This window comes from Ambystoma mexicanum, chromosome 2p (genome assembly GCF_040938575.1).
Source record: "Ambystoma mexicanum isolate Mex_15411 chromosome 2p, UKY_AmexF1_1, whole genome shotgun sequence".
Lineage (NCBI taxonomy): Eukaryota > Metazoa > Chordata > Amphibia > Caudata > Ambystomatidae > Ambystoma > Ambystoma mexicanum.
This window is the reverse complement of record NC_090923.1, coordinates 171,924,909-171,947,534: the sequence shown is the minus strand read 5'-3', so window position 1 is coordinate 171,947,534 and position 22,626 is coordinate 171,924,909. Positions and strand designations below refer to the sequence as shown.

General features: G+C 48.7%; 1 protein-coding gene across 1 annotated transcript in view; it reads right to left on the bottom strand.

Annotated features, from left to right (window-relative positions):
* Positions 1-22,626, bottom strand: part of PLXND1 (plexin D1) — a 352,004-nt gene that overhangs the window by 177,698 nt on the left and 151,680 nt on the right. The window contains exon 8 of the mRNA XM_069643445.1: positions 18,804-18,906. Within this exon, the coding sequence (XP_069499546.1) occupies positions 18,804-18,906 (103 nt within the window). The remainder of the gene's footprint in view (positions 1-18,803; positions 18,907-22,626) is intronic.

The window sequence follows — 22,626 nt, the reverse complement described above, 5'->3', positions numbered from 1 at the left end:
AGCGGGACGCATTTAATTTCAATAGGGGGCCTCCCGCGCCTTTTCCCACCACGACAGCTCGGTGGAGACCTGAAAGACTTCCCCCGAGCTGGTGTGGTGGGGGGCTAACAGCGCCCCGGTTAGTCACCCGGGCGGCCCTGTCCCAAGGCCGGCCCTGACTACTAAAGTGGGAGAGTGGGACTTGTCATCTCAAAGCATGCCATTCCCAGATTAGAGAAGATGGTCTAATCCCCAGCGGGGTGGCCGTCACCCGCAAATCTGCCAATCTTCCTAGAAAGCCACTCTGCGTTTCAGCAACTAATTCTCCAGATGTGTGTCCAGTGGTAAAGGCAAGCCTTACAAACTGATAGACCACTAAAGCAGGTCAGGATTCTCTCTTTTAAGTACTATGGTACGCCTGGATTTTGAACATACTCCCACCTTGAGCAAGGGACTAAAGGGCCACAAGCCTAGACAATGGCCTAGCATTCTTTTAGAGTTTAAAGCTGCCATCAAAGCTAATACAGGTTCATATTGGTCACAAAGGTCATGTGGATAAGAAAGAAGGAAGTGAGAAGTGGATGAACCGTGCCAAGGCTCGTAGAAATCTAGCAAAGTGAAGGTAGAAAACACCTGCGAGTAGAACACAAATTCATGGCTGAAAGACTTTGGTGGGACCAGATCCAAAGAATTCCATATCTGGAACACACCTCAGACCAGGAATTTCCAAGTCTAGTCCTCAAGAGTCCAAACCACACATGGGCTTCTGCATAACCACTGTGTAAATAACCTCCATTCAGATGTATTTGAATTCGTTTTGTGTGGTTATGCAAAAAACTGGAGTGTATTTGGCCTTTTAAAACTGAACTTGGAGACCCCTGGCGTAGGCCCTAGTGGGAGAGGTGTTCTTTCTGGACCAGCGTGAAATTTCTCCAGACCAAAAACCATCATACATAACATGTGCATTCAAAGAGTACATATTCAGCCATGCAGCGGTAAATTTTTGCTGTAGACAGATAACAGGTGTTCGGTGTTACCTAACACCATAGGGCTCATTTTATTGACCTCAAAGGGATAAAGGACTGAGTGATACTGCCTGGAATTATACCTATGACCATGAGATCAAACACAGATCCTTGCAGTGGGTGCATTAATCAACTGAACCCAGACCCGGCTCAGCGTTGTGGACCTTTTGTGGCAAGTTTCCCAAAACCGACATCATGCAATAAGGTCCCCACTTCCTCTTAGAAACCCTGTGACATCCTCCAAAACCACCTTAAAAACAAACTCATAAACATCCAGAAAGTCATTATCGCTATGCGCAAGCACATAAGCATTGATATCCCCACTGACGCATCCCTAGAAGCATCCACAATGCTGAACTGGGACACCGCAATCGCCACAGAAGACTTTACTAAACTGGTGAAGGAAAGCAATTAAGCTGGCACCCTTTCAGAGGCCTGCTCACCAGACATCTACAAGAACATCCTCAGCAAAGGATCACCTGCACTATATTCCCACAAGCTCATGAACCACTTGCTGAAAATGGGAACTGTCCCCAGAAGCTTCAAAAACGCCTACATTAAACATCTTCTCAAAGATTCAACAGGAAACACAGACATCCTCGCCAAATACCAGCCAATATTTGATCTCGTTCATCACAGAACCCTATGCCACTACCTAACATCAGTGACTCGATACCCCCAGGCAGTGGCCAGCTGGATTGCCTCCTTCCTTGACAACAGATCCTCCAGAGTCTTCTCGGGCGAGGCAGCTACCCGCCCAACACTGAACACATGTGTGGTCCCACAAGGCTCATGTGTCTCCCCTACTCTCTATAACATTTATACAAAACCCCTCTTCGACCACCTCAACAAGCTAGGCATCTCGCTTATGAATTATGCAGATGACACACAAACTCTTATCCCTCTCTCAGGAATCTATACCCAAGACTGCTCAGCTGTAAAATCTGTCTATGAAATAATCCAAACTTGGATAGTCGGTGTGAGAAACCTGAAGGTGTCTCACTTACTAGTCCCCATGGATCTGTCATGGAGGTGGCCAGGACACGCCCATCGCTATTGGATCCAGTTCCCGTGGGTGGACTAGAGCAGGAGGATCGCCTGGATGGGGGTTCCTCTGGGAGTGGAAATGGGACGCCGACAGGTGAGACGCGGTATCCCCTTCTTTCTAACACTTTTTCCCCATTCTACCCTGTAGGATATTTTGAAGCACTACTCCCCCTTTTCCAACATGAACACTTTCTTGCACCATAACAGACAACAGACGAACACCAGAGCCATTTAAGGCAGAGTCAGGCAGCTGACAATAATCACACACACCTGATGGCCCTTCACCTTCCCCACAGGGATAAAAGGCAGAGAGCACACCACGAGCAAGGCGGAACACACGAGTAAACAGCTACACCAAACAGGCAGTTCAAACAGGGGCGAAAGGTGGCGAGACCTGGAAGGACGACAAAGGGGGAACTGCCCATGCCCTTTTCAACCCAGTCCCGCAAATCCTCCTAAAAGGGAATTGCAAGACTGGGAAGTACAGCTGCTGTGTGGAGTGACCGATGTCAACTGTGCAAAGGGGCCTCCCGAATTGAAAACACCGGTGGTGAGGCACGCTGGCTATCGTGGTACCATCCTTTACTACAGAAACAAGCCAAACCAGCAGACCTGACACAATTGGTGAGTTGGAGGAAGCTGACAGCAAACTGAATTGTATTAGGCCCACAGTTGCAAGCGGCAACATTAGATGAATGCAAGAAGTTGGAGAGTGGTCAGGTGCTGCAGAAGTGCTCATTCGAAGGACTCTCGTTGGCCCCTTTTTTTGAACTGCAAGTACCAGTACGCCCTAGGAAAGGGTCGCGTGAGGTGTCGGAGTGGTCCTACAAGGGTCACGTCAAATCCCTTGTACACTCGAAAGACTCTGGCCCATTGACAAGAGAAAGCTAAGGGAAGTGAACTCTGCATGGTGAGAACATAAAGTGAACTGTATATTTGGCAAACGTGAAACCCAATTTGAGGGATGCCTGTGAGTTGGGGTGAAAGGTAATACACCCGTGCACACAAGAGTGAAACCGGCCGAGGGTTGAGCGCAGTGTGAAGTTGCAAGCTGCATTTGAAAGGCAGTAAAGAACCCGACGGAGGAAGGCCCAAGTTGAAAGAAGGATCCGAGCCTGCAGAGGGATATCCAGGGGGCGAAGAGCAATCGCCCAAGGTACAGAATTACCAAAGAAACATTTGTTTGGTTGGTTGCTGTTTTGGTCCAGTAGGCCTTCTAAGGCAAGAGACTTTAAGGAAAGAGACTTGACCCTTGAAGTTTCTGATATCAGTGAACTAGAGTTGTGAACCTCGTCTTGGAGAAGCCCAGGAGTGTGCTGTGCTCAGAAGTCCTGCCTTGTCTCATGCTAAAAATGTGGGGGAGACCCAGCAATACCATCCTGATTTATCACTTTGTGAACACCTCTTTCTTTTCTGGGGAACATTATCCCACACTCTTTTTGTAACTTAGTGTTAAGGATTGGTAATAGTTTTTCTTTTAGTATAGGCCCTTTTTATTTCACAAGACGCCACTAGGACTGCCTTATTATTATTTGATGGTCGTAGCTTTCTCCCATCTTAGATTTGGGTTTAGATTAGGCCTTTATCTCACCCATTATAAAGTTCAATAAACACCGTTTAACTGTGATACTTGTGTCTGTCTTTACTGTTGCCACCATGAGTTCCTTACTTTGGGTATAGCATGTGCCTGAGCGATGAGAAGACAGAACTCCTACTAGTTGGTTCTCACTGGCACGCCTCACCAGTCTTGGCCCTACCTATCAGAGCTTCGAAATAGATCACAAAATCTCAGTCTCCCCATCTGGAAAAACATTGGGAGTTTATCTTGAACCATCCCTGAATATGTCCCGCCAAATCAACAATATCTCTTCTACCACAGCCTAGACCACCAAACTTATGAAGGCAAGCAGACCTTTCATGTCCCCCTCTAAACGGTTGTCTGTGGCCCAAGCCTTGATAGGATCCACATTGGACTACTGTAATGCCTTCATCTGTGCAACATCTGAAAAAAATCTGAGGAAGTCTACAAACAGTCGAAAATAATGCTCTTTGAGCTGCACTTGACTCAAATAAAACTGACCACACATCGGAAAAAAGAGGAGCTGCCCACTGGCTCCCTGTCCAGGACCGAATGAAATGTAAATGTCTCACCATTGCCCATCGCTGTCTATCTAACGACGCCCTCCTACCTCATCTAGAAGATCACCAAATACACACCAGGGAGATCTCTCAGATCACCCAACAGCCAACTTCTACTTACCCCAAGATTCAGACGGAAATGAACAGGGGTCTCTAGCATCCCAGTGTGGTACCGAACCTCTGGAACAATTTGCTGAAACACCTCCAATCTGAAATCTCAGGCAAACTTTTCAGAAATAACCCTAAAAACACACCTATTTAACTAACCCAGGACTCCCACCAATCTACTATTGACTTTGTCTTTGGAAAATAGCATGTATGTAACTATGTATGTAACTCTTGTCGTCCACTCTTGTTTTTTTTCCTCCTGAATGTAGCTAGCGTTGAGATGCCTGAGGGCTTTGCGCTGCTATAAATGCTCAAATACATAAATAAATAAATAAATCAATCAAACATCCCTTACCCAGCCAAACTCCTAGAAACTTAGGTATATGGAGTCCTAACAGACATGGAAATCAACCATCTACTAGAACAAGTCAGTTTAAGACGTCTGAGAGGGACTGAACCGGCATTATTCTCCATGTGGGACAATCCAAAAATGAACTCGTACTGTAACACCACCGCCACACTGATAATATTAGACCTTCCAGTGGCTTTTCACACAGGTAACCTTGTAACCCTCATCAAAACAAGAGAAGAAACAGGGGTAAGCAACAATGCACTACAATGGATGAAATGCTTCCTGATGCAAAGAATGATACGCTTTGCTACGGCCATTCAGTGGAATGCCACGCATACCTGCATGTGGTCTTCTTCGAGGCTCATCCATCTGACCACTACTCTTCCACATCTAGCCGGATCCTCTCATGAAAATCATCAAAGGACGCGTGCTTGCATGCTACAACTACGCAGAGGTCACTCAAATCAGCTACAAGGTTACCCACCAGCAAGCACATAGACCAAAGCCCCGTCAATTGCCATTCAAAAGTCAATGCATGGATGATCAACAACAGCCTTAAAGTCAACCTGCATATCATGGTCACGCCCAGCAACCCTTCTATCTAGACGCTCAATCCATGGCCTACGGAAATGGGAACCAGATGAGAAGCGGTTAAAGATCTGAGAATCCTGATGGACCATGAGGTAACACTGGAACCACAGGTTAATGCAGTAGTAAAGAAACGCTTCATCCACCTACTATCTATCAGATGGATAGAAGCCTTTCTCAGTTATTCACACAGAAGGCTTGTCATGATCTCACTTGTCATGTCAAGAATAAAGTATGCTTACACATCTAGCTTGGCATGCCTGAGTACCTCATCACAATGCCACAATGACCCCAGAGCGCTGCAGCAAGACCTCTTCTCAGACTCAACCAGGGAGAACACATCACGCCAGCACTAAGACCACTGCACTTGCTACCATTCAGGGAAAGTACCTATTTAAAAACAGTGCAGTGCTCAGAGAGCAATACGCGGCTAGGGGCAGAATTCCCGCCCCTAAAACGATCTCCTTCTACAGACCAAACAGAACCCGAGGTCTACTAATGACACATGACACACCTCAAACCCAAACATTATTCAAACACGAAATACTGTGAATTAGCATTTTCAACAAAACTTTGGAACACCCTATCAGAGGGAATAAGCACAAAAAAAGGAACACACGACCCCCAGGAAAGGAGTGGCTGTTGAATATGCTGAGTTAACTCGCAAACCATAGGCCATTGCCAGAGAGAAACCAAATATAGTTGATCATGGCACTCAGGGGCCCAGTTAGCCAATAAACTACCCGTCCAACTGTGACTTAACCTGATTCCATGCAAATCGCATTCTCTTGCCACCACTAACCCGTACTAAAACCCTCCATACTCCTGCAAACGTGCCAAACACAAACCGCCCCGATGCCGGCTGGCTTACTGCGCGGTATAAGCTTATAAATAAATAAATAAAACCAACTATGCCAGACACACCTATAACAAGCACCCCCTCCCACGCTTCTATCAAACCGGAGAACTCCATGCCTTCCCCAATATCTAAGCAATCTCAACATGGCCAAGGAATCCTGGCACCACAGGCACACAAGACCTCCCCTATATGAACTCAAGTGCTGCGCGACCACCAACCCAGACCACGCAGACGTAAACTGAACTGAAACTACCGTCACCGCAGCAAAAGCACTTGCGCGCTCAACCTCTCCTCTCACTAACAAATCCACGCCTCTCTTATTTTTAGATCCGCCAGTGCGCCTGGACGCCATTCAAATGGCAGCGGTGCGCTGTAAAAATCCCACTAATATAACATAACGAAGAACATGGAGATCCAATCGAGCCTGGGCTGTTCGAGTCAATAATCCTACAGAAATACCATAAATGACCTCACTGCGGGACAACAGGAGCCAAATTCAAACACAAAGGCCTTTACACATTTCTTTAAAAACTGCTAGTATGCCCTTTAAATGAGCCCCTATTCGTGTGCGGGATCATTAGAAACCTCCACTCCATTCCCAATAAATAGCACTGGAGCCCTGGGGCAGTCTGTCTTCTTTTCGGGGGCTGAGTTAACTCCCTGGACGTCCGAGCGCCCTGGCACTGTAAACATGCCCGCAGGGGCAGTGCGCTATGTTGGGTGGGCCGTGTGACCTCTCCCTCTGACTCCAGCACTCCCCCCTCCAAGAGAAATACATCTCTCCTGCTATCGTGACAATGATCTTAGCCAAGCCCAGTAGGCGCTGCCTCGGAGGGGAGATTTAGTGGCAACGAAAATACAAGGCGGAAAGAGGGGAGTACAAGCAGAAACGAAACGAGCTAAATTAAGTTCCCGAGGCTTGGATCTCTCACATGAAACGAGCGCTTTTGACGAATTAGGAGTGCAAAAACAAAGCCACAAATTAGGTTTGAAGCGCTTCATAAGCAAGGCCTGGCCTCTGCATGTCAGAGCAGCGTGCTATGTTTCCTAAGTAAACACACGCGCGAAGATGGATGGGCTCCGAGCTCCGAGAGGCCTTTACCCTCTCCTTGGCAGCTCCACTTCCCGTCCCCTGTCGCCCCCACTTCTTGAGGGTCCCTGATCTAACGTGTCATGCCCACGCGGCCTCACCCGCCAGCAGCGGTACCCTTGTCTCACATAGGACGATGACCGTATATCGCTCAAGGCATGCGCTTTACACTCCGGGGCGCCACTGCGCTCCTCATTTGCCTATCCACCTGTCTCATCATAGGACCAACACTGCCGTGACTACAACTTGTATCGCTCAACAAATGCACTTTACAATGTGGGGTGCCATTGCACACCTTCTGTGCCTGCCCATGTCTCACATCAGACCATCAGCACAACCATGACCTTATATCGCTCAACACATGCACTGTACAATGCGGGGTGCAGCTGTGCTCCTTCTGTGCCTACCCTAATATCAACATAGGACCAGCACCACAGAGACCACCTTATATCATTCAACACATGCACTTTAAAATGCGATCACTCACTGCATGCACTTTAAAGTGCGATCTGGAAGCGCGCTACTTCTGTGCCTATCCTTGTCTCCTCATAGGACCAGCACGGGAGAGATCACCTTATTTTTGCATTTTTAAAGCGCTCACACAGCCCGCGGGCATGGAGGCGCTGTTACAGGAATTGTTTTTTTTTAGTTGCGTAATTGTTTTGTCTTAGGTGCGTATTTATAAAGGCTTAAATACCCAGAGGTTTCAGAGCGCGGACCCAGGGATCGAACCGGTGTTACTTCGTGTTGTCTTGCTTTCAAGGCGAGCTTGCACGTTGCTGCTGAGCTATCCTCCCGGGACGAACCTTACATTGCTAAATTCATGCACTTTACAATGCAGGGTGCAACTGCCCTCTGTCTGTGCCTAGCCTTATCCCAACATTGGGCCAGTACCACAGAGACCCCCTTATACCACCCGATACATGCCCTTTACATTGTGGTGTGCCATTGCGCTCCTTCTGTGCCTGCCCAGGCCTCACATAGGACCAGCACCGGAGAGACCACTTTATATCGCTCAACACATGCTCTTTTCAATGCGGGGTGCCACTGCACCCCTTCTGTACCTACCAATGTCTCATCAAAGAACCAGCAGAGACCCCTGCTGTGCCTGCCCAGGTCTCACATAGGACCAGCACCGTAGAGACCACGTTATATCGCTCAACACATGCACTTTTCAATGCGGGGTGCCACTGCACCCCTTCTGTACCTACCAATGTCTCATCAAAGAACCAGCAGAGACCCCTGCTGTGCCTGCCCAGGTCTCACATGGGTCCAGCACCACAGAGACCACTTTATATCGCTCAACACATGCACTTTACAACGCGATCGCTCAACCCATGCACTTTACAGTGCAATGTGGCAGTGCACTCCTCCTGTGCCTTCCCTTGTCTCCTCATAGGACCAGCACCGGAGAGACCACCTTATATCGCTCAACACATGCACTTTTCAATGCGGGGTACCACTGCACCCCTTCTGTACTTAGCAATGTCTCATCAAAGAACCAGCAGAGACCCCCTTATATTGCCCAACCCATGCACTTTACAGTGCAATGTGGCAGTGCACTCCTCCTGTGCCTTCCCTTGTCTCCTCATAGGACCAGCACCGGAGAGACCACCTTATATCGCTCAACATATGCACATTTTAATGTGTGGTGCCACTGCACTCCTACTGTTCCTACCCTTGTCTCATCGTAGGACCAGCACCACCCGATGGCCTTATATCGCTCTACACACCCCACCACCCCCCCCCCCCCACCTCCCCACTCATCTCAGTGCCTGGATTTGGTGCTCGCTGACAAGACTCAACTCCCTTTGAAAATAGCAGGGTGAAGGTATAAAGATAACGGACTGATTCACAGCCATTTACAGGCTACACTATATTCCTGAATTCTCGGGTCGTCTTTTCTAAGTGCCAAGGCTGCCCCCTACTTCCCCCTTTCCCCCTTCATCCTGCTACATTGTCACCAGGGCAGAGAGTGGCATATTGTAACAATGTTTGCACTGTTTTTCGGTGTTATTGTCTGCTCTGACATTTTTAATCACTCTGTTTTGTTCGGAATAAAATGACTGGATACCGAAAAAGCGTGTGCTGTTATGTTATGGGAGTTTGGGAAAGAGTTATATCGCCAACGATTTTGCTTTATGGGGTGCCAGGCTGCCCAGTAGTGGGTTATTGAGTCAAAAACAATGCGTTAAGGCTTTGCCAAATGGAAATAGTGCTTCTTAGCAAGGGAGTGCTAGCGCCCAGAGGCCTGGCAAGAGAAGGCCCAGTTTCCAAAACCACTTCATTTGCAGCAAGGATTTACAGCTAGTTTTGAGGGGAGTGTTCTGAGATGCCCATGGGCTGCACTGACCCTGCTTGCTTTGGATAACTTTTGCAAAAACGGTTCTTGGTGGTAGCCTGGTCCAACAGTATCAAAAGTGGACCACCTGTAGAACCTATTATAAAGCAGGGAAACAGGAAGTGAGTTTTGGGAAAAACTATACCAAAAGAAAGCTTTGAGACAAACATAATTGGTAATTGGTGTGCCATGCAATAAGTTGGCACTAGGACACTAGGTGAGAATCTGGCACCTAGGTCTCCAGGTCCAGTTAAATGGGTGTATGAGAGCAGGGGGTAGGTTTCGCCCAAGAACTGATCAATGAAGCTACATATTCCTCCAGCAAGTCACACAAGAGTTAATGATGCCCACAGTGGGGTGAAAGGTGTGAGGACACTGGGTGAGAATCTGGCACCTTGGTCTCCAGGTCCAGTGGCATGGGTGTACGAGAGCAGCGGGTAGGTTTCGCCCAGGAACTGATCAATGAAGCTACAGATGCCTCCGGCAAGTCACACAAGAGTTAATGCTGCCCACAGTGGAGTGAAAGGTGTGAGGACACTGGGTGAGAATCTGGCACCTTGGTCTCCAGGTCCAGTGGCATGGGTGTACGAGAGCAGGGGGTAGGTTTCGCCCAGGAACTGATCAATGAAGCTACAGATGCCTCAGGCAAGTCACACGAGAGTTAATGCTGCCCACAGTGGGGTGAAAGGTGTGAGGACACTGGGTGAGAATCTGGCACCTTGGTCTCCAGGTCCAGTGGCATGGGTGTACGAGAGCAGGGGGTAGATTTCGCCCAGGAACTGATCAATGAAGCTACAGATGCCTCAGGCAAGTCACACGAGAGTTAATGCTGCCCACAGTGTAGTGAAAGGTGTGAGGACACTGGGTGAGAGTCTGGCACCTTGGTCTCCAGGTCCAGTGGCATGGGTGTACGAGAGCAGGGGGTAGGTTTCGCCCAGGAACTGATCAATGAAGCTACAGATGCCTCAGGCAAGTCACGCGAGAGTTAATGCTGCCCACAGTGGGGTGAAAGGTGTGAGGACACTGGGTGAGAATCTGGCACCTTGGTCTCCAGGTCCAGTGGCATGGGTGTACGAGAGCGGGGGGTAGGTTTCGCCCAGGAACTGATCAATGAAGCTACAGATGCCTCAGACAAGTCACGCGAGAGTTAATGCTGCCCACAGTGGGGTGAAAGGTGTGAGGACACTGGGTGAGAATCTGGCACCTTGGTCTCCAGGTCCAGTGGCATGGGTGTACGAGAGCAGGGGGTAGGTTTCGCCCAGGAACTGATCAATGAAGCTACAGATGCCTCAGGCAAGTCACACGAGAGTTAATGCTGCCCACAGTGGGGTGAAAGGTGTGAGGACACTGGGTGAGAATCTGGCACCTTGGTCTCCAGGTCCAGTGGCATGGGTGTACGAGAGCAGGGGGTAGATTTCGCCCAGGAACTGATCAATGAAGCTACAGATGCCTCAGGCAAGTCACACGAGAGTTAATGCTGCCCACAGTGTAGTGAAAGGTGTGAGGACACTGGGTGAGAGTCTGGCACCTTGGTCTCCAGGTCCAGTGGCATGGGTGTACGAGAGCAGGGGGTAGGTTTCGCCCAGGAACTGATCAATGAAGCTACAGATGCCTCAGGCAAGTCACGCGAGAGTTAATGCTGCCCACAGTGGGGTGAAAGGTGTGAGGACACTGGGTGAGAATCTGGCACCTTGGTCTCCAGGTCCAGTGGCATGGGTGTACGAGAGCGGGGGGTAGGTTTCGCCCAGGAACTGATCAATGAAGCTACAGATGCCTCAGACAAGTCACGCGAGAGTTAATGCTGCCCACAGTGGGGTGAAAGGTGTGAGGACACTGGGTGAGAATCTGGCACCTTGGTCTCCAGGTCCAGTGGCATGGGTGTACGAGAGCAGGGGGTAGGTTTCGCCCAGGAACTGATCAATGAAGCTACAGATGCCTCAGGCAAGTCACACGAGAGTTAATGCTGCCCACAGTGGGGTGAAAGGTGTGAGGACACTGGGTGAGAATCTGGCACCTTGGTCTCCAGGTCCAGTGGCATGGGTGTACGAGAGCAGGGGGTAGGTTTCGCCCAGGAACTGATCAATGAAGCTACAGATGCCTCAGGCAAGTCACGCGAGAGTTAATGCTGCCCACAGTGGGGTGAAAGGTGTGAGGACACTGGGTGAGAATCTGGCACCTTGGTCTCCAGGTCCAGTGGCATGGGTGTACGAGAGCGGGGGGTAGGTTTCGCCCAGGAACTGATCAATGAAGCTACAGATGCCTCAGACAAGTCACGCGAGAGTTAATGCTGCCCACAGTGGGGTGAAAGGTGTGAGGACACTGGGTGAGAATCTGGCACCTTGGTCTCCAGGTCCAGTGGCATGGGTGTACGAGAGCAGGGGGTAGGTTTCGCCCAGGAACTGATCAATGAAGCTACAGATGCCTCAGGCAAGTCACACGAGAGTTAATGCTGCCCACAGTGGGGTGAAAGGTGTGAGGACACTGGGTGAGAATCTGGCACCTTGGTCTCCAGGTCCAGTGGCATGGGTGTACGAGAGCAGGGGGTAGGTTTCGCCAAGGAACTGATCAATGAAGCTACAGATGCCTCAGGCAAGTCACACGAGAGTTAATGCAGCCCACAGTGTAGACAAAGGTGTGAGGACACTGGGTGAGAATATGGCACCTTGGTCTCCAGGTCCAGTGGCATGGGTGTACGAGAGCAGGGGGTAGGTTTCGCCCAGGAACTGATCAATGAAGCTACAGATGCCTCCGGCAAGTCACGCGAGAGTTAATGCTGCCCACAGTGTAGTGAAAGGTGTGAGGACACTGGGTGAGAATCTGGCACCTTGGTCTCCAGGTCCAGTGGCATAGGTGTACGAGAGCAGGGGGTAGGTTTCGCCCAGGAACTGATCAATGAAGCTACAGATGCCTCCGGCAAGTCACGCAAGAGTTAATGCTGCCCACAGTGTAGTGAAAGGTGTGAGGACACTGGGTGAGAATCTGGCACCTTGGTCTCCAGGTCCAGTGGCATGGGTGTACGAGAGCAGGGGGTAGGTTTCGCCCAGGAACTGATCAATGAAGCTACAGATGCCTCCGGCAAGTCACACGAGAGTTAATGCTGCCCACAGTGTAGTGAAAGGTGTGAGGACACTGGATGAGAATCTGGCACCTTGGTCTCCAGGTCCAGTGGCATAGGTGTACGAGAGCAGGGGGTAGATTTCGCCCAGGAACTGATAAATGAAGCTGCAGATGCCTCCGGCAAGTCACGCGAGAGTTAATGCTGCCCACAGTGTAGTGAAAGGTGTGAGGATACTGGGTGAGAATCTGGCACCTTGCTTTCCAGGTCCAGTGGCATGGGTGTACGAGAGCAGGGGGTAGGTTTCGCCCAGGAACTGATCAATAAAGCTACAGATGCCTCCGGCAAGTCACGCGAGAGTTAATGCTGCCCACAGTGTAGTGAAAGGTGTGAGGACACTGGGTGAGAATCTGGCACCTTGGTCTCCAGGTCCAGTGGCATGGGTGTACGAGAGCAGCGGGTAGGTTTCGCCCAGGAACTGATCAATGAAGCTACAGATGCCTCCGGCAAGTCGCGCGAGAGTTAATGCTGCCCACAGTGGGGTGAAAGGTGTGAGGACACTGGGTGAGAATCTGGCACCTTGGACTCCAGGTCCAGTGGCATGGGTGTACGAGAGCAGGGGGTAGGTTTCGCCCAGGAACTGATCAATGAAGCTACAGATGTCTCCGGCAAGTCACGCGAGAGTTAATGCTGCCCACAGTGGGGTGAAAGTTGTGAGGACACTGGGTGAGAATCTGGCACCTTGGTCTCCAGGTCCAGTGGCATGGGTGTACGAGAGCAGGGGGTAGGTTTCGCCCAGGAACTGATCAATGAAGCTACAGATGCCTCCGGCAAGTCGCGCGAGAGTTAATGATGCCCACAGTGTAGTGAAAGGTGTGAGGACACTGGGTGAGAATCTGGCACCTTGGTCTCCAGGTCCAGTGGCATGGGTGTACGAGAGCAGGGGGTAGGTTTCGCCCAGGAACTGATCAATGAAGCTACAGATGCCTCCGGCAAGTCGCGCGAGAGTTAATGATGCCCACAGTGTAGTGAAAGGTGTGAGGACACTGGGTGAGAATCTGGCACCTTGGTCTCCAGGTCCAGTGGCATGGGTGTACGAGAGCAGGGGGTAGGTTTCGCCCAGGAACTGATCAATGAAGCTACAGATGCCTCCGGCAAGTCACGCGAGAGTTAATGCTGCCCACAGTGGGGTGAAAGGTGTGAGGACACAGAATTGGGTGTCGCTTTGAGCCAAGAGTAAAGATGTGTATCGCAAAGCTGCTTTACCTTATTCAGTGCCAATGTGTTTCCTAGGCATTTGACACAGCTTGGCGTGAGATACTGTCTGAAGATGTTTAGAGACATTGGGGGTCATTCCGAGTATGGAACAAGCGGCATGGCTACCCCCATACCGGGTACCGGGTCCGGGTTCCCTGAATGGGGAAATACCGGGCCATTCCGACCTTGGAGGGCCCGGTATTTCCCCATTCAGGGAACCCAGACCCTGTGCATCCCCATTTTTATTCAAGCCCCCATGGGGCTCAATGGGAATGGGGAGGGTGCTAACAATGGGCCCTGTTAATGACGGGCCCGTTGTTTGCATGCTGGACTGCTCGCGGGACCCGCTAAGGACGTGTGGTTTTACCAGGCGTCCTTAGCAGATCCCGCAAGCGGACCTCGTAATGAGGCGGTAGGGGGTTAACGGGGTCGGCAGCTCTACCGGCCCCGTTAACCCCCTACTGCCAGGGTTGTAATGACCTCCATTATGCTCACCTTTCATGGAGAGGAGGCCTCTTACTTATTGTTCACAGGTTTGTTTGGAGGCCAAACCTTTAAGAAGAAAATGAGACCAACTAGCCAGTTGACCTTTGCTAGCAGCAGCCTGCTGATAACTCACTTCCCAATAGACCATCTTGCCTGTGTGAGGAGCCTTGCTCACTGAGGCCTGCTGGTGGGCACTAGGATGTACTACAGACCTTTTTTGATGGATTTTTCGCATAGTACTAGTGTTTTGGGATCTGTAATAAGAAAGACATACTTTTTTTGTTATCCTCCTTTCTTTCTCCTGTTTTCCTTGACATCCTTACTACTAGTTAGCTAATAGATTTTTTTTTTATAAATGCCTGTGGTTGAACCTTACTTTCTGAAGTCAACCGCCATATGGCCTTGTGATTCCCCAGCTTTTCCTGAGCTTGGTCTGTCCCTCGGCACCCCTGGTGAATTTAAGTCTTAAGTGGGGCTGGAGGACGGAGATGGACATCGCTCTGAAAGGGTCCAGTGGTGGGTCTTCTTATCCCTGCACGCACTATGTGACAGTGGGGATGTCAAGAAGTCAAGAAGCAGGTTGACACTGGCAGTGGGGGGAGATTGAAACCAGGGACCTGAGGGTCTGTGATTAGGGGCCTGGGTGCTCTTGAGCTTGAGGGATCCAGAGAAATGGTCAGAGAAGTGTTCTGTTCTATGTTTCTTTACAAAAGGACAGATTTAATTTACATATCGCTGTGACTGCCCCAAAAAAGCTGCCGGTTATCCCAGAAATAAATGAGACAGCACTGAAACCCTTGCCGGTATTATCGTAGCTAAGACCAAGTGACGTAAGCAGGAACATCTACAGAGACACACCAAATGCTTGCAAAGAGAAACATCCAAAGCAGCATGGCAGGACTATGCGTAAAGAAAAGACAAGTGAATTCACGAGCATTGACTAGATATATGTCCAAGCATATCTTCACCAACAGCATAGCGCTTCGAGCCCAATAACAATGGCAGTAGGTATGTACGTCCCAACATTCCAGCAACATGTATCTTTGCAACCAGGATTCTCTATCTTGTGCTATGTGATCGCTTTTATTGAACCCACAAAAGTCTAAAACTTAGTGAACTAAGACTTTCAAGATCACGCGGACCACTTCTTCCTATATATGCAAGCAGTTGTAAAATCTAAAGAATGGACACGGGTGGTCTCGAAAGTTCATTTACAATAGTCTATTTGAGCTGCCTTTGTTGGTGGACTTCATCAACCAAAACCGATATTTTTGCAAACAGGAAAACATGAATTTGAGTGCACTTCCACCTGGACGGTGCACTACACACCAGTACTACAGCCTAGGAGTCAGATGGTTGAGACCCTCATTAGGACTCCGGCGGAAAATCATGGTGCTACTAGCACCATGGTCGATGCCGGAGTCCGCCATGGCAGAATGGGGAATTACCACCCCATTCCAAGGTTGGCGGGGCGGTAATTCCCCATGCCACCATGGCCCTTCCCCATTCCCATTTTTGCCCCATAAGGCTCAATGGGAATGGGGAAGGCGCTAATTACGGTACCACAAATTGCGGTACTGTACTTACCTCGAGAGTCCCTTTGAGGGCCCCTACCGTTAAGGTCGGGTCTCGCAAAGGGACGTCGTAGTAAGGCGTAAAGGGTGCCAACACCTTTTACGTCACCGTTAACCCCTTAATGCCTGGGTCCTAATGAGGCGCATGATCCCTCACCACTGACTATGTGCCAATTGATTTTGTGATTGAAAAGCCCATGTGACACCGGATCCTGAAGGGGTGGAGATGGCCTACCTGTTGAGGCCATCAGACACCAGCACATAATAATAATTTAGCATTTATATAGCGCTACAAACCCTCAGGTATATGAGTGCTGCTGATTACTACCCACAGTGTGCGCTGCTCATTTATCGACCTCGGAAGGATGAAAGGCTGAGTTTAGCACTGCTGGGATTTGAACCGGCGTCAGCAGGATCTGCACAGATGTCAAAGGGAGCACTCTACTCGTTGTGCTATCAGAGCAGCACATTACTCCGGATGCAAGGACATCCACGCTGTAGCAAAAGCCGTCCATCTTGTCAACAGGTCAAGGCAGAAGGATTGGTATATGGGGAGCCAGGGACATTTATCACCAGGCCAGCGACCCTGAACTGCTCACATCTTTGAAGGGGAGTTCATCAGTCTAGTAAAAAGACCAGAAGAACACCTTCAGGGACGGGATTGATCGCCTTCATTATGGAGGGCATGCATGTGAAGTCCGAGCACGTCAACCCACAGGGGACCTGCCCCCTTACATTGGAACTCATATAAGAGTCATACATCTGGGGGTCTGTACTGGGGCAAACCAATCTGAACATTCCTGCTTTGGCTAACACAACTCATGCAGTCATTTATTCAGCCAACGCACGGTATTTAGAAAAAATGAAAAAAGGTATTTCCATCCCGTCGACAGGCTCCGAACTGGCCTATAAGGCACTGGAGCTCACTATATGTTCCCCGGTATCCCGCCAGTAACCCCAGGAGGATAGCAGGGAACTATCGTACTGTGTCCACTGCCCGATATCCTGATGTAACTGGGATATTCAGAGCGGCGGAGACACCAGTAACTCCCAATTCCCATGGAGTCCCATAGGAGTTCATGGGGGCAGTTATCCGCCGGTAGGTCACTGCCCCTACTGGCAGACTTGTAGTTTGGCTGCCGGAAAGGTTCCTGTATATGATATTACCGGCACCTTATTTCCAGACCAGCAAACTTGTAATGAAGCCTGACGTGCCAAACCATAATTCTTGCATGGGCCAATTTTTTGGGGGGCAGAATGGGCCACTTTTTAAGCCAGAGAGGGGCAGTTTCATATGTAGCTACACTAGTTTTAACTAATGTTAATAAGAGAACATGCTTTAAAATACTTTACTTGCAAAATATTTTCCCAAATACCACCTTGAGTGGTACTCGAACGCTCTGTTTTGAAAAGTAACAAATTGTGATATGTGTATTAACTTTTATATAGCGCTTTACGCCAAAGTGCTTAGGCGCTTTTTTATTGGTGCCTCGACCGATTCTATGCCCCAGTCCGACCCGGCTTGTGAATGGGGGGGAACTGCAGTGGTTCATGCTGCTGCCCCATGAGGACCAAGAGGTACAGGAAAGGTCAGCGATGCCCCTATTGGGCACTGCCCCCATCCATGTATCTTGGTCGTTGCAGGAGAACACGTTGATTCTCCAGGCCGTAGGGAATGCCTGGACAGGCCACCTCACACCTCTGCCTATTGCCCATTGGTGGACCAATTGCCCCAGCATCTGCACAGCTGTAATGCTCACATTCCGATGACCTTTGTGTGGGGGAGGTACCATTTGCTCAACAAGTCACAGCAGTGTTCTAATGCATCCCTTCGACGGGGGCCCCTATGTTTGGGTCAAGAAAATAATGTCCCCTTCATCTTTTTGGTGGGGATAATATTATTAGGCCATTCCAGGGCTTTTCCCACCAGTATTCCTAGATGTAATTATGAGATGTTTACCGCATGTAGTATTTTCCTACTTACCACATGGTGTAAATACTCCATGCGGCGCAGTGCCCCAATGGTGAGTACCTCATGCTAAGAAAACATGTTGCATTTTGTTTTTAGTGATGTAGTATAACTTGCAATTAAGGTTATCTGTTGTATTGCATTTCTTTTTTCTACATTTCTGTCTGTATTTCTCCATATTTATTCATTGATAATTAAGTCTGTATTCATCCACTTTTATTTTTTGCTCAGTAAAAAAGAACTGGCAAATAGTATTTTTTCATATTCGTGTTAATGAACAATGTAGTGCTTGGATGCCTTTAATTCGATGCTCACAGAGCTGTGGCCCTGCACATCAGGGAAAGTTTCATGTTCACCTTGAAACAAACGGTTGCTCCTGCTACTGCAGCTGGTTGGACAACATCTCTATAGTCATTGCTCCATCTTAAAAGGGAAATAAATAAATTATATTAGCCTTTCTATTGTGTTATTTTGCACAGCCATTGGCCTGCATGACAACTTTGAATACCCGAGAGCTAATCTAGAGATAGTGAAAGAAAACAGGATGATCTATATGTGTATTTACGTGTAAAAACCAGAAAACATGGCGCCTTATTAGCAATTACTCCCTGCAGGGAAAGACAGGGAACTAAAAGATGCCTTGGAAAGAATTTTCAAGGTGGCCCCATATTATGCATTTTGAGCAAGCCCAACCCCTTTCCCACAGGAACATCTGGAAATAAAATAGGTCCACCAGGAAATCTCCAGAGTTCCCTGTAGTCCAGTCCACCCTTGGCACGCTGTTGCTGTCACCAATTATAGACATTTTAAAGCATACTACCAATAGAAGGCCATGTGAAAATTAAGAAATGACAGCCGCCAGTTCAGATAAATGTCCCGAACAAGGTAATAATACAGAGGCCTGACTTTGCATAGGAGGTTGACTTAGCCTTACCCTGTGGATGAGGGAATCCTGGCACTCTGACGGCATGGAGACACACGAGTGCTTCTCGACACACCAATAACAATTCCACCGTGAGGACAGACAGCTGGAACACCTGCAATGCAAGGAAAGGCACTTAAAGCACAGGCCGGAAGCCTTCTACTGCACGGGAAAGTCACCCAAGCTTATGCATATCATTCAGTCTAGACCAGGCGCTTCTGAAGACTATGTGCCACATTACGAGTCCGGCGGTAACCCTGCCGGTGGGTTGCCACCGGACTCGTAATATTTTACCGGCGCCTGACTTCGGTGCCAATGGGCTATTACAAGTACGGTGGCCTGGGAACTCAGGCGCTGGTAAAATGTAAGTCCCCATTCCCATAGAGTCCCATAAGTCTCTATGGGAGTATGGACTCGGAAGCACCAGCACTGTTGTTAACGGTGCCAGTGCTTCTGTGAACGCTCTGCCTACCGTGGCTGCAGCGCCCGGCATGGTCAGACCTGTCCAGAGGCGTAGCCAGGTTTGTCTAACAAGTGGGGCCTGAAGCTAATCTAGTTGGGCCCACCGCAGTGACATTAACATCTGTAAATGCCCAATGCTGAGTGGCATTTACAGATTTTGGGTGGGCCTTGCCCACTCAGGCACAACCCTGTCTATGCCTCTGGACCTGTTGGGCACAGTGGCCACGGCAGGTAAACACGTAGTTTGCCAGTCCGTAAACAAGGGTGCTGGTGAGCTTACCAGCCCCCTTGTTTCAGTACTGGTAAACTTGTAATGAGGCATAATCAGTAGAAGGTCCCCAGCACACCCAAGGAAGCAGGAGAAGTCGAAACCCGAGCACCAAGCAAAAGCCCTCATAACAGAGGCACCTGCCAGATTTCACATCAAATTCCCAATATCCCGTTCGCAAACTCTTCTGCCGCATATCCCGGAGTGATCTCGCTCTGTGCCCTCCATTTAGGACTAATGGTTAAGGTACTCAATCAAACCTTTGGCAGTGCAGCCGTTTTCCCTATTGGGATGGGTGTGGAAGTGCCCAATATTTATAAACCAGTCTTGTTATCTGTCTGGATTTATGGCTCAATTGATGCATTTCCATGTGTTTATTAGCCACTCTTCTTTTACTAAATCTGTAGTTACCTAAGAAATATTTAGGAATGCTCCTTATTTATTCAACTCGCTTTACATTTGCTCTGAATTCATGGGGATTAGGAGGTTACCTCATGGTAGATTTAATCAAATCGAATTGAACGCATTTTTTTCATCGAATTTGGCCGTAAATATATGTGGGGGGTTGGGTAATCATTATAATCAAGATAAGGGGAAGTCAGGGTGCTGAGGGGGGTCTTCCCCGCATACGTTTGTGGCCAAATTGACGTACAGAAACATTAGCAGTTCGACACATTCGTATTCGTTCAAATCGATTCGATGAAATCACATAGAGCCAATTCATTAAGACTCCTTTTCATTTCGTATGTTATGCTATTAGTCTTGTACACTGTGAACCTCACCACCGTAGTGGTCTTTAAGCTCTGAGCCTTATCCGTATCGAGACACATTGTGACCTTTCCTAGGGTAAGAATTTGACCATAGTCTGGGAGGTGATAAGGAAACAAGGAAGACTATGAGCAGGGTGGACAAGAGGAAGGCAAGAGACAAAACAGACGGATGACAGTATACCGAGAAATATAACAGAGGGAGCGTATGATAGTGATTGCCGGGGTGATTTCATCAAACAAAAATTCGATCCAGAGAGGGAAGGAAAGCTTCCCACATTGGCAAGCAGGTATTGAAAGCCGGTACAAGCACCATGCCGTGGCGGCACCAGTTTACATCATCTTATGGATGCACAGTGGCCATGAGATCCGCACAAGAGTGTCTATGAGCTACGGAGACATCGAACCAGATGATCATCTAGAGTTCCCTTCCCGTCTGATGAAACCGGGAGGGGATCTGGTGCTGCCGAGCCCGCTGACCAAAGTGTCATAGCCAAGAGTTGGCCATGTGCAGAATGCCGGGAGACACAATGAGAAGGGTTTAAGAGGGAGGTGGACAATGTTTCCCCTACCCCCCATGGCAGATTGCCCCTAGTGAAGAGGTGTGCCTGCATGTACAGTAGAAGAAGACAGAGTAATACATGTTGTGATGTTCTTCATGGTGGCATTTAGCAAGCTAAGTTATCCTGAAACTGCATCCTTTTGTAGTGTTAGGCAGGAGTTAGAGCTCCAGCTGCCTGGGAGTGATAAAGAGTGATCATGTCTAGGGCTTCATTAAGTGGATCCACCCAGATCCTGTCCTAAAAATGTGAGGCTACTCAGAGACCCATAAAGATGCTGCCCGACGGGGTGGTAGGTTCAGCAAGGGATAGTATGTATAAGCAACATACACATAATTGTATGGATTAACGCTGTGTCTTTAATGAAGTCCTGGGACTGGTGCCATACACAGCAGCCAATCTTTGGTTTGACCTATGATTTCCTAGGAAGATGTTTTGGTGACACTGAGGCAAAAGGGGCGTTTTTGGTTTGGTGCTTGGTTTTTAATGGTCTTTGTGCTAGTGCCATATTTATAAGGCAATCTTTGGTTTTACCAAAGATTTAAGGGGCGTTATTGGGGTTTATTTTGAAAAATTTGGATTCGTGCTGTGTTTTTAATTAAGTAATTGGACAGGTGTATTTTTTAGCGAATGTTTCGTTTCTCTAAATTCACTGGGAAGTCACTGTGGTGACAATGGGATTATTTAGATGTCTTAGAATTGACTTTGTAGGCATTAGGCAATTTTGGGATTGGCGTTGCACTTACTCAGATTGCTGCTGCATTTATTGGGACCTATTTTGATTGCAGTTGGAGCTATTATGCAATCCAAGCACGGCTTTGGGCAGGGCTGGAAAATGGGCATCACACAAAAATAAGGCGGCAAAGAAACGACTTTACATCGGGACAATTTCGCATTGGCCCTGACTTATCAGAAAGACTTAGGCAGTGTTTGGACTGGCTGGATGCATTTCACCAAGTATTTGCTTGCTGATGCATTTGGTAGGCAATCAGTTTCTTGGGCAAACATTCTTGTGGCTCTAGTGTTATGACTCAAAAGCCATTGGCAAGTCTTAGGACTTCCTCTATTAGTTCTTGATTTTGGAAATGCCTCTAAGCTAATTGATATGATATGATATGATATTTTATTTATATCGCGCTCATACTCAAGTGTTTCAGAGCGCGACCAGGCAAAGGGAGGGGAACAGGGGAGAACATAAATACCGATCTTACTAGGCCCAGTGACATTGAGAACGGACAAGTGCCTGGGAAAGGGGGAAAGTGCGTGGAAGGGGGAGAAATGGAAAGTGTGGAACAGAGGAGAGAAAGAATAAATACTAAGTGAAATAAATAAATGCAATGAAGTGGTAGTGCAGCCAGCAAGTGGTAAGTGCATGATTAGTCAGATAGGGTATATCTGATAAGTGCAGAAGAAGAGTGGGGACTGAATGTGTACAGATACAATCCCAGTGCCAGAGGTGGCCCGGAGGCAGTGCAGGAGGGAAGCAGGCTGAGCAGGTACCGGGGCCAGAAGGACAGAGGGTGGCCAGGTGCACGGTGCCACGAGAGAGAAGCAGATCAACAGGGGAGAAGAGGGGCAAAGGCAGAAGCAAAGAGGAAGGTCTTGAGGTGCTTCAGGAACTGGAGATGGCTCTAAACTGCCAGCTAGTTGGTTAGTCTGCGCATGCTTTGACAGGCAAGCTGCCCAGTGCATTCTATGGTGGCCGGTTGGAACAATAGCTCTTAGTGGGAGAGTTTTACAGTACCATGCCTGTCAAGTCTTGCACACACTTGACATGT